At 40.3% G+C, this 13,305-nt stretch overlaps 1 protein-coding gene across 5 annotated transcripts in view; it reads left to right on the top strand.

The window, feature by feature from the left end:
• The window catches only part of PHACTR2 (phosphatase and actin regulator 2), a 262,236-nt gene that overhangs the window by 192,970 nt on the left and 55,961 nt on the right, over positions 1–13,305 (top strand). For 4 of the 5 annotated variants that reach the window (XM_045066287.1, XM_045066285.1, XM_045066286.1 and 1 more), the window contains exons 3-4: positions 5,143–5,223; positions 10,248–10,406. In XM_045066287.1, coding sequence (XP_044922222.1) covers positions 5,143–5,223; positions 10,248–10,406 — 240 coding nt within the window. The remainder of the gene's footprint in view (positions 1–5,142; positions 5,224–10,247; positions 10,407–13,305) is intronic. The other variant, XM_045066288.1, reaches the window with a different exon arrangement.

Here is a 13,305-nt window from a genome sequence, read left to right as displayed (position 1 = left end):
AAACACCGCAGGAACCGAGCTGAGGAGGTACAGGAAGTGTTTAGGAAATGGTGAGAAGTAAGAGTAAGGTTGGGCTTCAACACTGAGCTTGTGGAAAAGGATGAACAAGAGGGAGGGAGAGAATGGTCCACTGGAACCAGCTGTGAAGCCTGGCCATGGCTCCAAGGGTTGGGCTTTTTCCGTAGTGTGTCGGACTTTTAAGTAGGGGAGAGACACGGATCAAAATGAAAATGGCCAGACCCCTGAGTATTTTTAGTGGAGCACTTTGGCTTTATTTCGCTGCCTTATGTTCTCGAGCTGTTTGGAAAGTTTTTCCAAGTGTCCCCTTGGGTGGCATTTTGGCGGTGGTTTCTTTAAAGGACTTTGCTACGCTTTCGTGAAGGGTCTTTTAAAAAGGAGCCCCTTTTTTTGCCCTGCTGTTTTCTGTAATTGCTATTGAGGAGAGGTAAAGTAAAGCCAGGCTCTTATAGAACATTTGCAACACAAGACAAGCAGTTCTCTGTTCCTGTCACAGTTGTACAGTAAGGCCATTCAGTCCTCAGAACCAAGAAGATAACACGGTGTGCTTATTTCATAGTCTAATTGCTCTTCTGTTTTGTTCCATCATTAAACAGTGTTAGAATTGAGAATTAGTACTCTCTTTCCCCACCAAAAGAAAACACAAGTGGCTTGTTGACTGCGAGATTTACTCTTACTGATACTTCCAGAATACTATAAAATCCTGGCCGGGCATCCAGGGCAAGGAGCTGTGGCATATGCCCCATCCTCCTCTCCTGAATGCGGGCTCCACGCCCAGAAGGACATCATAAATCATTGAAAATTTATGATGAGCCGAGTCGTGTGCTACACCCTGTTAGCTGGCTGCTGTCAGTCCTCTACACACTGTAACCTTCCTTCTTCAGAGCACAGAGACTTTTTCAGATGAGCCATAGGATGGAGAGCTCAGGATTTTCCCTTTGGCAGGCCCGGCCAAGTAAAGGAGGCAGAAAACAGAAGACTCCTATTCATTGAGTTTTGCCACAGGCCTTGCTTGCTTTCTCCTAGGCCAGAGGTGGAGAAGGGGCAGAAAACAAGACTGTTAGTGTCATCAGCCCATTTTCTTTTATCCATTTATGTAGTCAACACACATATATTTTCTAACAACCTGCAAGGCACTGTTGGGAAAATGGTAGTAAATCAAACAAGAATTTTGGTTCTCTTCGACACCATACTTAAGAACCAGGTCCCGTTTCAGGAGAGGATGATGTATATTGCAGGATAAGATGGATAAAGATGAAAAGAGGAACATGTGGGTGTGTGAGGAAGGGATTTCTAATAAGGTGACCTTTGAGCAGAGAGTTGAAGGAAGTGGTGGACTGAGCCGTGTGGGGATCTGGGGAGAGCCCATCCGGGTAAGGACAGAGGCCACCACATGGGGGCTTGCTCCTTAGGTCATGTGACAAGCAGCAGAGCTGGCAGGGCTGGAGCAGAGAGAGGCAGGAGGGAGCTGTTAGGGAAGGATCCACGGGGGGAAGGGGCATCGTGTGGGGGCAGCCTCTGGGGGGCATTACGGAGACCATGCTAAAGAGTAGAAATAGTATTCAAAGTGAGATGGACAGCCATTGGATGCTTTTGAAAGATCGGTCCTTTTCAAATATTTGAAAAGCCAGAGTATAAGCATGAAGGCAGGAAAATGGGGGCACAGGGCATCCATCACTTCTCAGAACAATGTATGCTGTTGTAATTGTAAGTGAACTGTCAGAACTTTAACGCCCCCAGTCCAGGGAGCAAAACAAATCATGGGTTTGCTTGATCTTCGTGTAAAAACTATACATGCTTTTTTTGCTTGGGTTGAAAGTCAGCTACCGTGAGCTATTTACTCACCTGGGAATAGTACTGCCCATGGCGAGACCTGGCTACTGCGTCCAGTGATCTGTGCCTCGCTAAGTCTCTTCCCCAGCAGTAATTGTGAGAGGGAGCCCCCCCAACATTATTGCTGTTGCTGCACTGATTAGTGTGAACTTCAGGGTCAAAGAGCAGCTGGTTGGATACTCGACATCAGATTCTAGGAGGCTTTAATGACCCGCTTTGCTCTCACTGAGCACAGAGCTAACTCACACTGTTTCCCCTTCGCAAAGGACTTTTTTACTCTAGAGCTATAGGGACCATGGGCTTGATTAACTGCCCAAGTCACAGAGAGTGTGGTTCTGACTCCTTAGGAGGAATACATTCCTAGGAATAAGGGTGACAGATATCTAGAGGAGGCCATCCTGCCTCTGCATGTTTTCAAGCAAGTGAGCCCTTCTTGGGAATGTTCCTGAAATGACTCCTGTTTGTGCAGCTCTGTTGGACGAAAATGACCTCTCCAATTCATTCCAGCACAGAACACTTCCAAGCCTATGAAAAAGTGTCCAGTGAATGTGCTCTGCAAACATACAGACACTATGTAAACATGAAGCAAATATTTTAAAAGATGAAGAGTGTGATACTTGTTCTTCTGGGAGAATGGTGGTTGGAACTTGGTGCCCCGGCAACATACTTTCCATTCTCAGTCGCCTGCAGTTTGTTCTCATTGGCCCGGGACACAGTTATCTGCATTATGTGTTAAAAACCTGCTCAGCCAAAGACCAAACAAATCGCCAGTGCATTTTCCTATCAGAACCTGTTGATAAGAGGTAGAGCAAAGAACAGAACTGTGGGTTTTGATTCCTGGCAGGAAGCCAGGCTGCTGCTTCAGAGCTCCAGAATTTACAAGGAAGAAAGGGGAGGGAGTTTTTTTAACTGGGATTAAGTTAGATTTAAAGCAACAGAAAGCTTAAAGCTAAAACTGAAGCATCCCCTCTCTGTATCTGAAAGGCAGAAACGAAAAAGAGATTTGTTCTAGGCTCTCAGACAGTTTTTTGGGTGCAAGAGTGAAAGCTATTAAAGACCCCCAAAGCAGAGGTCCCAGAATGGCCTTGATTAATGAGAGAAGATCGCACACTGTTGGAGCTGGGTGAGGTGTCCTTCATCGACCACTGAATGCAGTGGTCAGTGTCTTTCTGAGCCTCCAGCACAGCGTTCGCAGCCCCCCATGGTGTCGTTGGGGGTGTTGTTTGGCTCCCTGTGCTGGTAGGAGTTCTATTCTCTTGGACAAAAGCTTGGACAAATAGAAGCTGTCTTTAAGTAACAGCTCTCTTTTTACCTAAAAGAACAGCTCTGGCTGGCCCCCCACACCCAGTTAACTTTGTCTGTTGAAACCAGTGTTTAAGTGAGCTGTGTCTGCTTGCTTCTGGAAGGAGGGCAGAGTGGGGGGGCGGTGGCAATTAAAGGAAGAGGGGAAGGTTCCGTGTATGTGTCCGTTTGAACCAAGAAAGTGTTAATTATCATTCTTTTGACTATTTGTTCATCCACTCATTCATTTATTCATTTTCTTGTTTCTTTCCATTCTATTCTTTTGTTTGTTTTTTTGTTTAAAGATTTTATTTGACAGATCACAAGTAGGCAGAGACAGGCAGAGAGAGGTAGGAAGCAGGCTCCCTGCTGAGCAGAGAGCCTGATGCGGGGCTTGATCCCAGGACCCTGGGATCATGACCTGAGCCGAAGGCAGAGGCTTTAACCCGCTGAGCCACTCAGGTGCCTCTCCATTCTATTCTATCCACAAAATGTGTTGGGCAAAACCAAGAACAAAGAGCACGTATGCTAGAAATTAAATACAAATGAAGTCAGATCTCTAAAAAGGAGGAAACGAATATCATCCATGAATTGCCATATGAAATCTATGTTAATATCAAATGTTACTCTGACCTTTCTGGCAACCAAGATAAAAGGGGGAATATACAATTACTAGTTGTCAGAAAAGGAAAAAAAAATATTTCAATTTCTTCAAGAAAGACTAAGCTTTGGGACTCTGGGGTTCGTGCCTTTACTGAAGACTTTCAGGTTCTTCATACAAAGCTCTCGCCCCAAGGCACACCCTTTTTTAACTCTCTCTCTTCGAAGTGTCCTTGCTTCAGACCGCCTGGAGCACCCCCAAAAACAGGTTGTTAGTGTTATTATAAGCACTGTCTGTATGTGCCAGGGCAGGGCGTGGGATAATGGGGTTTAGTTTAGATCTTGAAATGATTGTACATGTGGCTCTAGAATTTGCAAATTCTGAGGCCAGAAATGGGAATTGTGGGGAGAATCAGAATCTAGTCTGGCTATGTCTACCAAGTCTCCACCAATGTGCCTTTCCTTCTCCCTAAAGAGACCTAGGCCCTTTCTGTGGCCCCTTTCTGCTGTGTCAAGGTGCTTTTTCCAACAGATCATCTAGAGGGAAGAGAAGTTTCCAGAACACCCTTCGGACAGTGTTGGCTCAGAGGATTAGTAGATGCTACTAATTTTACACACCACCTTGGCCCCTCAAAGTGGGGGTAGAGTTAGACATGCAGGACTCAAGAAACTAATATGACCCGGGTATATATAAGGTGAATGCTATCAAAGTCCCACCCTAAGCTCCTAAGCACCATTCTGAACTTGTAGCAGGAATTTAAATTCTTCCAGAAGAAGGAAGAGGCATTGTTGAGATTCCGTGAAAGCATGAATTCACTCTGTCCTCCTGCCTTGGGATCTGTTGGGGGATATACCAGAACATGCTAGACCTTTTGAGTATGGCAAGGAAAAGAGTTACAGAGAGCTGATGTGTTGGACTTTTGTGATAGATGGTGTAAGAGAGAAAACACTGGAAAATAGTCCCTTTTCTCTGGGATTCAGATGAGTTACCTGAATATCTATTGAACATTTGTCTGTCTGTTCGGTTTTAATGTAAGCATATGTATCCTTTGTATACATTGCATATTCATTGAGGCCTGTGTTTTAGAATGCCTAAAAAAAGGAAAATTTCAAAGTGAGAAGTAACCTTTCTGCTCTATAGCTGATATGAAATAATGTGTCTGGTTTCTTGGCCAAACATCATCATTGGAAGGATCAGGCGCAGAGACCGGGTTTCAGAGCACTGGCTGCGTCCTTTGCTCTTGTCTGAGTTCGTTTGACTCCAACCATGAGTTTTGCTAGACAACTCAAAAAACTGGGGATTGAGCCCTCGGGTGAACGGAATACATGTGCTCAGTTCTATTTGAAATGTTTTTCATAATTATTTTAAGCAATGACTTGATTCTTACTTATGCTTATTCTTTTTAAAAGTATTAGAAAGGAAGATATCCACAAGACAAAGTAGAGAGGAGCTGATAAGAAGGGGCGTTCTTAAGGAGTTGCCTGATCAAGGTGAGGAAATTAATCGTATATTTAAAATAACTTGATCCTTTATTCTTTGGTCTTTCTTTCATTTTCTTTTGGAATTTAAGATGATCATGGTCTTTGGGAGATAAAGCAGTGAGTGCAGCACTCTGAAAATCTTGCTTTAATTCAGAATGCCTTTGTGGGTTACAGAGAATCTAAGATTTTCTAGAAAAGGAATTCAGTGACCTTTTTGGGAAGTCCTTCACTATCTGCCTCTAACCCTAAAGCTCTACAAAGGTACGGGCTGAAGATACAGATAAGATACAAATGCTTATATGACTCCTCTTCTGTTCTGAAGCTTCCTTCTTTCTATACAACTTAACTCACTTGTTTGAGTAAATGCAGTGTTGTTGCTTGGCTCTTGCCTTTTGGTGTCATAAGCCTACCAGGAAAAGAAAAAGGAGAAAAAAGTAGTAATATCTTTTGTTTTTTGTAGTCAATAATACAATCAAATGTATAATCAATAAGGCACACATAGACAAATTAAATTAATCTGCTTTATGCGTTCTCTCAAGTAATTTTCCTAGTATTTTTCTCTTTTCATTTCTTTGTATCTAAATGCCTTTCACCTTTTCACTAACAATTATTATTTCTAAGCATTTTGTTTTCCCTACCCCTAGTTTCTTCCCCCTTTTCCCTATCCTCCCAAGAGGGAATCTTGCTCAAAAAGAAAAGGCTTACCTAGAAACCAAAGATAGACCCTCAGAAGAAGACACCAAGATTGGTTATGTCTCCAAATAAGTAATACCAAATAATTTTCATTGCTCTCCCTACTCTTAAAACTAAAGGAAATTTTTGTTGCAAAATTGTTGATTTACCTCAGGCCTTCCCTTGCCCCACCCCCTGGACATTTACTGGGATAAAGTAGTATTACTGTACTTTTAAGGGAACAAACATGGTGCTATTAATTTGGAATCAAAATCACAGAATTCTTTTCCTGATAAATGTTCTTTGCAAAGAGCACCTTTTGGAATTCACTATTTATAAATCCAAATGACACACTTTTTCCAACATCTCAGTAATTGTAGAGTGAGGGTTGGAAATGCTTTACTATTTTACTGCTGCTTCTAAAATATAAGGAAATCTAGACTGAATAATGCCATTTTTCTTGAGCCCTCACAATTTAGGCGTTTTATTTTAATCGCTGGCCTATTATATTTTTCTCATTCTGTTTTATGAATGAACGTTATGTCTTCTTTAATTTTCTACTTCTGTGAAACTATTTATTTCCTGTCTGGGAATTTTAAAGATTTAAAAAAAAAAAAATGCACACCCCTAACTTTTTGTTCGTGGAGGGTAGGCTTGCAGCATCAAAATTAGTCTCCCCCCAATCACTCTGAAGGCAGGAGAGAAATTACAGATTCACTGAGCAATCACCTTTCCAAGCAGTCACCTCCTAGGTGGGCCAGTGCAATTGTTTGGTGTCATTTATTCAGAAATTGTTTAAAGAAAGGAAAAATGTGAAAATTTATTGTTGAAATTGTTAATGAGTATGAAAGAGATTTAAAGACCCCTTTTTACCTGATTAAAAATTATAGCTAGAAAAGAGCTTATTTTTTCTAAAAACAAGTGACAGTGGGCAACTTAAAGAAATGCTTAGTATTGACTGGTTCTTGTTCTGCCTAATCTGTTAAATTATTTACTTGATGGGTTACAGTCTCTGATGCTTACTTCCCAGAATTCTGACTCTAGTTGACCTTTTGGTAACTTCTGCAGACTGAACATTAAAAGTTTTAAAACATAAAAACAAAACAATTTTTCACCTAAACATAATGTAACAGATTTAATGTTTAGGGAAGTCCTAAATTACTGAATTTTACTTTCTGTCTTTTTCATGGTCCCTGTATGGAACTACAGAAATGACCTAATCCTTGAAAGTTCCTGGTGATGCCTATTGTAAATAGAGTCTTTCCCCTTTTCAGCCAGGGGCTGGAGAAAAGTTTTCTGTCATTTCTCCAAAAACAATTATCTTGAGAATTTCGGTCTGTTTTCAGCTCGAGCCTGAGACTAGAAGCTACTGTGTTTGGTGACAGCCTCCTGTCTTCTGCCAGCAAAGGTGCATTCTTTGCCTTGATCTTCCTGACCTTCCCTTTGCTCTTGACAGTTATTGTCAATTATATCCTTTCTTCGGGAGCCAGATAGACTTCTTCCCTCCCTCTGGCTACCCTGGGTTTGACCTCATCCCATCCCGCCCCATACCCTCACTCCCAGCTTTTACTAATATTCCTTTTAGATGATCTTTTTCACACTAACCTCTACCTTCCATCTAAACGTTCAACAATTAGTCTTCTCTCTTGAGAGTTCCCAGGTCTAGTCCAAGTTCATTCCTTATGTTCTGATTCTTTCCTTCCATCTTTTTCCCTACCTTTAACGGAGGGCATGGAGAGGCTCCTGCCTGCCGTGTCGCCTCCTTTCTCTCTCTCCCACGGTGTATGTTTTAACCTTCTAATGAGTCACTCACTGTGTGCTCACACACAACTTTCTCCTCATCTCTCTCTCTCTCTCTTTTTTTTTTTTTTTTTAACTGTATCCAGCTACACGCATTTGACCAGAAAGAGGGGAGGCCTCCAAACACTTTCCTTCTCCTTGCTTCACCACTGATGTCTGTGTGTGCTTTATCTCTGTTCACTTGAAGCCTACCACCTTGCCTGAGCTTTTTCCTTTGCACGCGAGGGCTCCTGTTCCTTAGAACCTCAGCATCCCCCCCTGCTCTCCTTTGCTGGCAGGTGTGTGGCATTTTACTTACATACATAAACTATATCAAGGACTCAGCTTGTTTTGACTCTACCATTATGCACAAAATGAGAAAACTTTTTCAATGCCCACACCAATTAATTATGAATAACTTCAGTTCTCTGTTTTATTCTTCAATTTATATTTATCACGTATCGGTCTCCTTTTTCTACCATTATTTTCATAGGGGCTAGCTTTATTTCAGACCTCAAAGTAAGTAAGTATCTTTCTACATTGTTGACTCTATTATGTGGAAATCCAGTTTCTTATTGTACCGTGACTATTTAATTTTCTCTCTAGCTTTTTTGTTCTAGATTTTAAAATAAGCTATTTAACCTACTGAAGAATTTTAGCATAATCAGGGTTAAAATATAATTAATATAATGTAATAAGTCATGTTGACATGACTTCAGTGTGTTTTTGTTATCAACTAAAGACCGGGTAACCAGAGATAAATTTATATTTGGGTTGCCTAAAAATTGAGGTTTTTTTTTTTTTCTTTTTTAATATATATATAAAGAAGTGGTTTTCTGTTTCATTTGGAATTTTCCATTCTTCCATTAGCTTTCAGTTTTCCCATGTCTAATATCTGGACATTGCATTGTGTCTCCCCTCCCTTGTTTTTAACAGCAAATTCCTTGGGATCTAATAATAAGAATTAAGAATCTTTTGGTTTCCCTTTGGTTTGACCTATACTCATTAAAAAGTATTACCTTAGTTTTATTGAAATAGTTAAGCTTTATAATGGCATTGCCCTCAATTATCATCTATTTTATTTTTATAAAGGAATCAGATTGTAGGGACTTGGAAGTTGTGTGGCTCAGCAGTACATTTTTCATTTTGAGCATGACAAAATTCCATGATACATATTTTTCTTATTAAAGTGTTATGCCTGTTTTTATGGACAAGGCCAAGGGATTTCATGTTGAGCCCAAGCAGTTCAATCATATTTATTTATTTATTTATTTTTTTTTTTAAAGATTTTATTTATTTATTTGACAGACAGAGATTACAAGTAGGCAGAGAGGCAGGCAGAGAGAGGAGGAAGCAGGCTCCCTGCTGAGCAGAGAGCCCGATGCGGGGCTCGATCCCAGGACCCTGGGATCATGACCTGAGCCGAAAGCAGAGGCTTTAACCCACTGAGCCACCCAGGCGCCCCAGTTCAATCATATTTAATGGAAATTTGAGAGATGGCCTCTTTTTTATTTATAATAATTGCCAAAATAAGATTAATCAAAGACTGCATAAAAACAGTCTGATCATGCATTTCTTGAATTTTGCAAAGTCAAAACTTCAACTCATTATTATTATTTATTATTATTATTTTATTTTTTTTTACAGAGGTAGCAAAGCCTCTTAAAATGTTCCAGATACAATTTAGGGTTGCTCTTTTCAGACATCACTGAATTAAGAGTTTATGTAAAATCTCATTTACTTTAGAAACTTCTAAAAATTATGAAAGTTCAGGGATTAAATTTAGTTATTTCTGATTTAGGTAACATACTAGAAATTTTATTTTCACTTGTGATTTTTTAAAAGTTCCTCTGTAATTACTTTTTTCCCCACATTTTTTCCCCCTAATGTTTCCAGATTATGATTAGGCCACATTAATGGTTTTTGGTCTGTTATATGTAACAGTTGCCTGAGTACATTTTAATATGTCCATCAACATGAAAATGAAAATAAAATTATTCTTGCTACCATCTTTCCCTGAATACAGAGTGGCAGTTATAGTCCTGTGTACAGTTACCATGTGACAGATGCAATCACGTGAGACAGAGATGGTTGTAAATTTTCATATCCTCCTTCTAAGCATTTGTTTGTCAGATTACATTTCATGCTATTTGTGTGTTTATATTCACCTTGTGTTTTCACTGCTTGTTAAAATGTTTATTCCATTTTTCAGATTTCTCCTTTTACCATTCCGTTTGTGAATGACAGAGAAACTCCTAAGTACTGACTTCAACAAAGCCTAAGTACAAGAAGAGAAAAGGGTTCCGTTGCCCAGGGATATTGTATAATTAGGATAATAATCCCTACTGTCCCAAAAGGGCACAGTGATATCCCATCCATTGCTGCTTTTCCCCAAGACTAAGGATTTTCTAGCTCTTTCATTGGAATGAATTATTAAATAAAACATGGTGAAATGGTGTAGGATGTATTTGGTTCCCAGGGTCTGAAACATGAACCCAAACCCTACAGTCCTAGTAGCTGGAACACGGGGTTTTAAGAAAGCCGTCAAGTTAGACATCTAGGTGTTTCTTTCCCCATTTTAGATGGAGATGTAACAGTTAACTTTGAAAATTCAAACGGGCACATGATACCCATCGGAGAGGAATCTACCCGAGAGGAAAATATAGTAAAATCTGAAGAAGGTAATGGCTCTGTAGCTGAAAAGGCGCCACCTCTGGAGGAAAAGGCAGAAGATAAGAAAGGTAAAATCAAGAGAAACTCCATATTCTTTTACGTCAATACAGCTCAACATTAGGCTCCAGATAGTGACTCTTAAGATCAGTTAGGAAAGAGGTTTACAAATACAAAGAAGAGAGAAATTACAACGAGTGAAGAGAAATAGAGTGGTTTTCTCAAGTAGATGCATCCATTTTGTGAGTATATCCTTTAATTTTTTACTTGGAAGCATTAATTAAAAGTAATCAGCAGATAGCTTCTTCAGTCATTAGAGATAGCTGGGAATATTATCCCTTCCTCAGGAGCTTTCCCTCAGTATTTTCTCTTATTTTTAGAGAAAAATGCCACCAGTCTGAAAATCTTCTACTAGTTAGAAGTGACCTTTGTGAGCATGTCAGTGTAGAGGGATGGAGGAATATCAAAACGAAGATGGCTTTTTCAGCCCATCCTCGTCTCTCCAATCGTGGGAGCTTGGCTGATGGCATCCATACCCCAGATATTGTAGGTTCTAATCCAGGTTCTAGACGTTTCTGCGAGAGGGACAGTTGCCAGAGATGCGGGAGACTTTGGTTGCTGTATTGACCATAGCCTCAGCTTCATGACTTGTCTGCCAATTGGAAGTTTCAAAATATGCCAGGGGCAATTATGCCATTCCCCGAAGGCTTCTATAAAGACCTTGGTTTCTAGAATGAATATGCTATGGTCAATTAAGTTACCTGCAAAATCTGTGTCTATCAAGGACCTCTCAAAACATTTTAAAAGTTCCTGGTCACTGATTGATTGATTACATCTCCCTAAGACTTCTCTCACATGCAAGAACCTCTAAGCCTTTTATTTAATGCAAATCAGAATTGAAACCCATACAAAGTAAGGATTTGTTGGAAAATTCTAGATGATTCTGTGCAGCGTAGAAATGACTCCTCAGGAAAGGGACTGTTTCCTGTTCTGTAATGTCTGCCCCTGAGTTGGATGGCAAAAATTTTCAGACCTAGCTTATGTTCTGTAGGCATTGTGAGAATTCTTAGAAAGTGCTGAAAGCAAACTTCTCTTCCTCTGTTCTTGACCCAAGTCCTCTAAAGACAAAGAAAACAAAAGAGCACTTGACAGACACTGTAACTTAAAATCATCTTTTCTGGAAGTCTGTAAACCCCTAGTTGCATATATATTTGCCTGTAAAAATTTTAGAAGCCTCTATGAACTGTTAGAAATTTATTATTTTGCTTTATTTATTCAACATTAAGTATAGTATTCATGGGGCTTTACTTGGTCTTGTTCTATTGAAGGACTCTGGTTAAACTTACAAATACTGATTATAAGAAATTAGCTAACATTTTTAACAATCATATTCCTGGAACATAAAAAGAAGAGAAATCTAAATAGATTTCAGTGGGATTAATTTGAAAGTATTCATGCAATTAATGGTTTTGTTGTTTTTGTTTTGTTTTGTTTTTAAGTCCACCTGTCCTGTCTCACCCAGACTGTTAAATTTCAGACCCATCTGTGGTTTGTCCCTGGTTTGGCCTTTTCACATTCAAGAATCACATCCTTCATTACACAATAGTGCCATCATTAATGCTTGCCTGGTCCATGTGGGATGTCAGTCAGTGGACCAGCCAAGCTTCAAAGGAAGTTTTTCCCTTATCAACTTAATAAAAAGTTGCTGACAGTTTTATGTTAATGAAACCAACAGCCTTGATGTTCTGAAAAGATGGGAGACCTCATAGTCATAGGTCCATGGATATTTGAGAGGTGTTTTTGTTTTCTTATTCTTTACTTGGAATTAGTACATTTGGTTCTTTTTGATCAAACAAGACGCAAGATAGCATCTTGCTTGGCTGGTGGGTGTGTCAAGAGATGGAATGCTGGACATGCTGTCACCCCACCAGTACGGCAGCAAAGCCTCCCTCTCAGTGCAGGCATGGCGCACCTGTAGCCACACTCCGAGTGAGGGCAGGCATTTGGTGGGGAAGCCACTTCCTGAGCATCAGCAGAGTGTCTTTCAGACCTCAAACAGTACGCAGTATAATGGGAAATAGAAAATACCTCATAAACAAAGACAAGCACTTATTTCTCTGGGAAGATACCGTTAAATTCCAAAAACAGCCCAAGATTCACTTTTACTTCTGCCCCTTTCATGGCCCTGCCAGCAAGCAAATCTACAATCCCATGTTCTTAATTAACCCTTTGGGTGTTCTTAATTCCCTTTCAGGGGGTGAAATCCTCCCTTTCCTTTCACAATTAAGCCAATTTATCCAAGAGCGTTCTTTCATCTGTTAATTGCTTATGTTTGCAAAACCGTATCTCAAACCCTTAAACTCCCAAATGCCTGTACCTCTTTGTAAGGTCATATGTCAGTACTTTAATAACAGAACCATCTGTGTTAAAGGAAACAGAACAAGTGGCAGATGTGCATACACTGCACCATGTGCAGGTTCCACCTAGGACCCTTGCAGGTTCCTGGGGCTCCAGACGACACTGGCCTCCAGAGTTGGGGCAGTGGTCTGGGACCTCCTCTGCCTACCACTGGAGACTTTTCCCTTAAAACCTTCAGGGCTTCCAGTCTCCCATTATTCCTTCTCAGGAAGTGCCTTTAAATATATAAGAAAAGCCGATCTGTAATCTGTGATACATGCATTGGTATTAAATCTAAGAAATCTGAAAATTATTTGATATTCTACCTATTGAGGTGTTATAGCGAGCATTCCGTGAAGTAACAAGTGACTTACATGCATTTGTTCCACAAATAATAATGAAGTCCTTCCATGGGTAGGATTTGCTAGGGTCAGGAGAAGAGTGGTGAGTCAGAAATGGTCTTTGACTTCAAACAGATCACAGCCTGCGGGACCCAGCATGGGAACAGGCGATCGCCAAGCAAGATTCAAAGTATGGAAGGCCTTAGCACATGGAAGCAGGAAAGCTTGCAGT

Source organism: Mustela putorius, unplaced genomic scaffold (assembly GCF_011764305.1).
Source record: "Mustela putorius furo isolate JIRA1106 unplaced genomic scaffold, ASM1176430v1.1 tig00003863_pilon_pilon_pilon, whole genome shotgun sequence".
NCBI lineage: Eukaryota > Metazoa > Chordata > Mammalia > Carnivora > Mustelidae > Mustela > Mustela putorius.
Note: the sequence above shows the minus strand (reverse complement) of the source record. Positions and strands in the feature narration are given on the sequence as shown.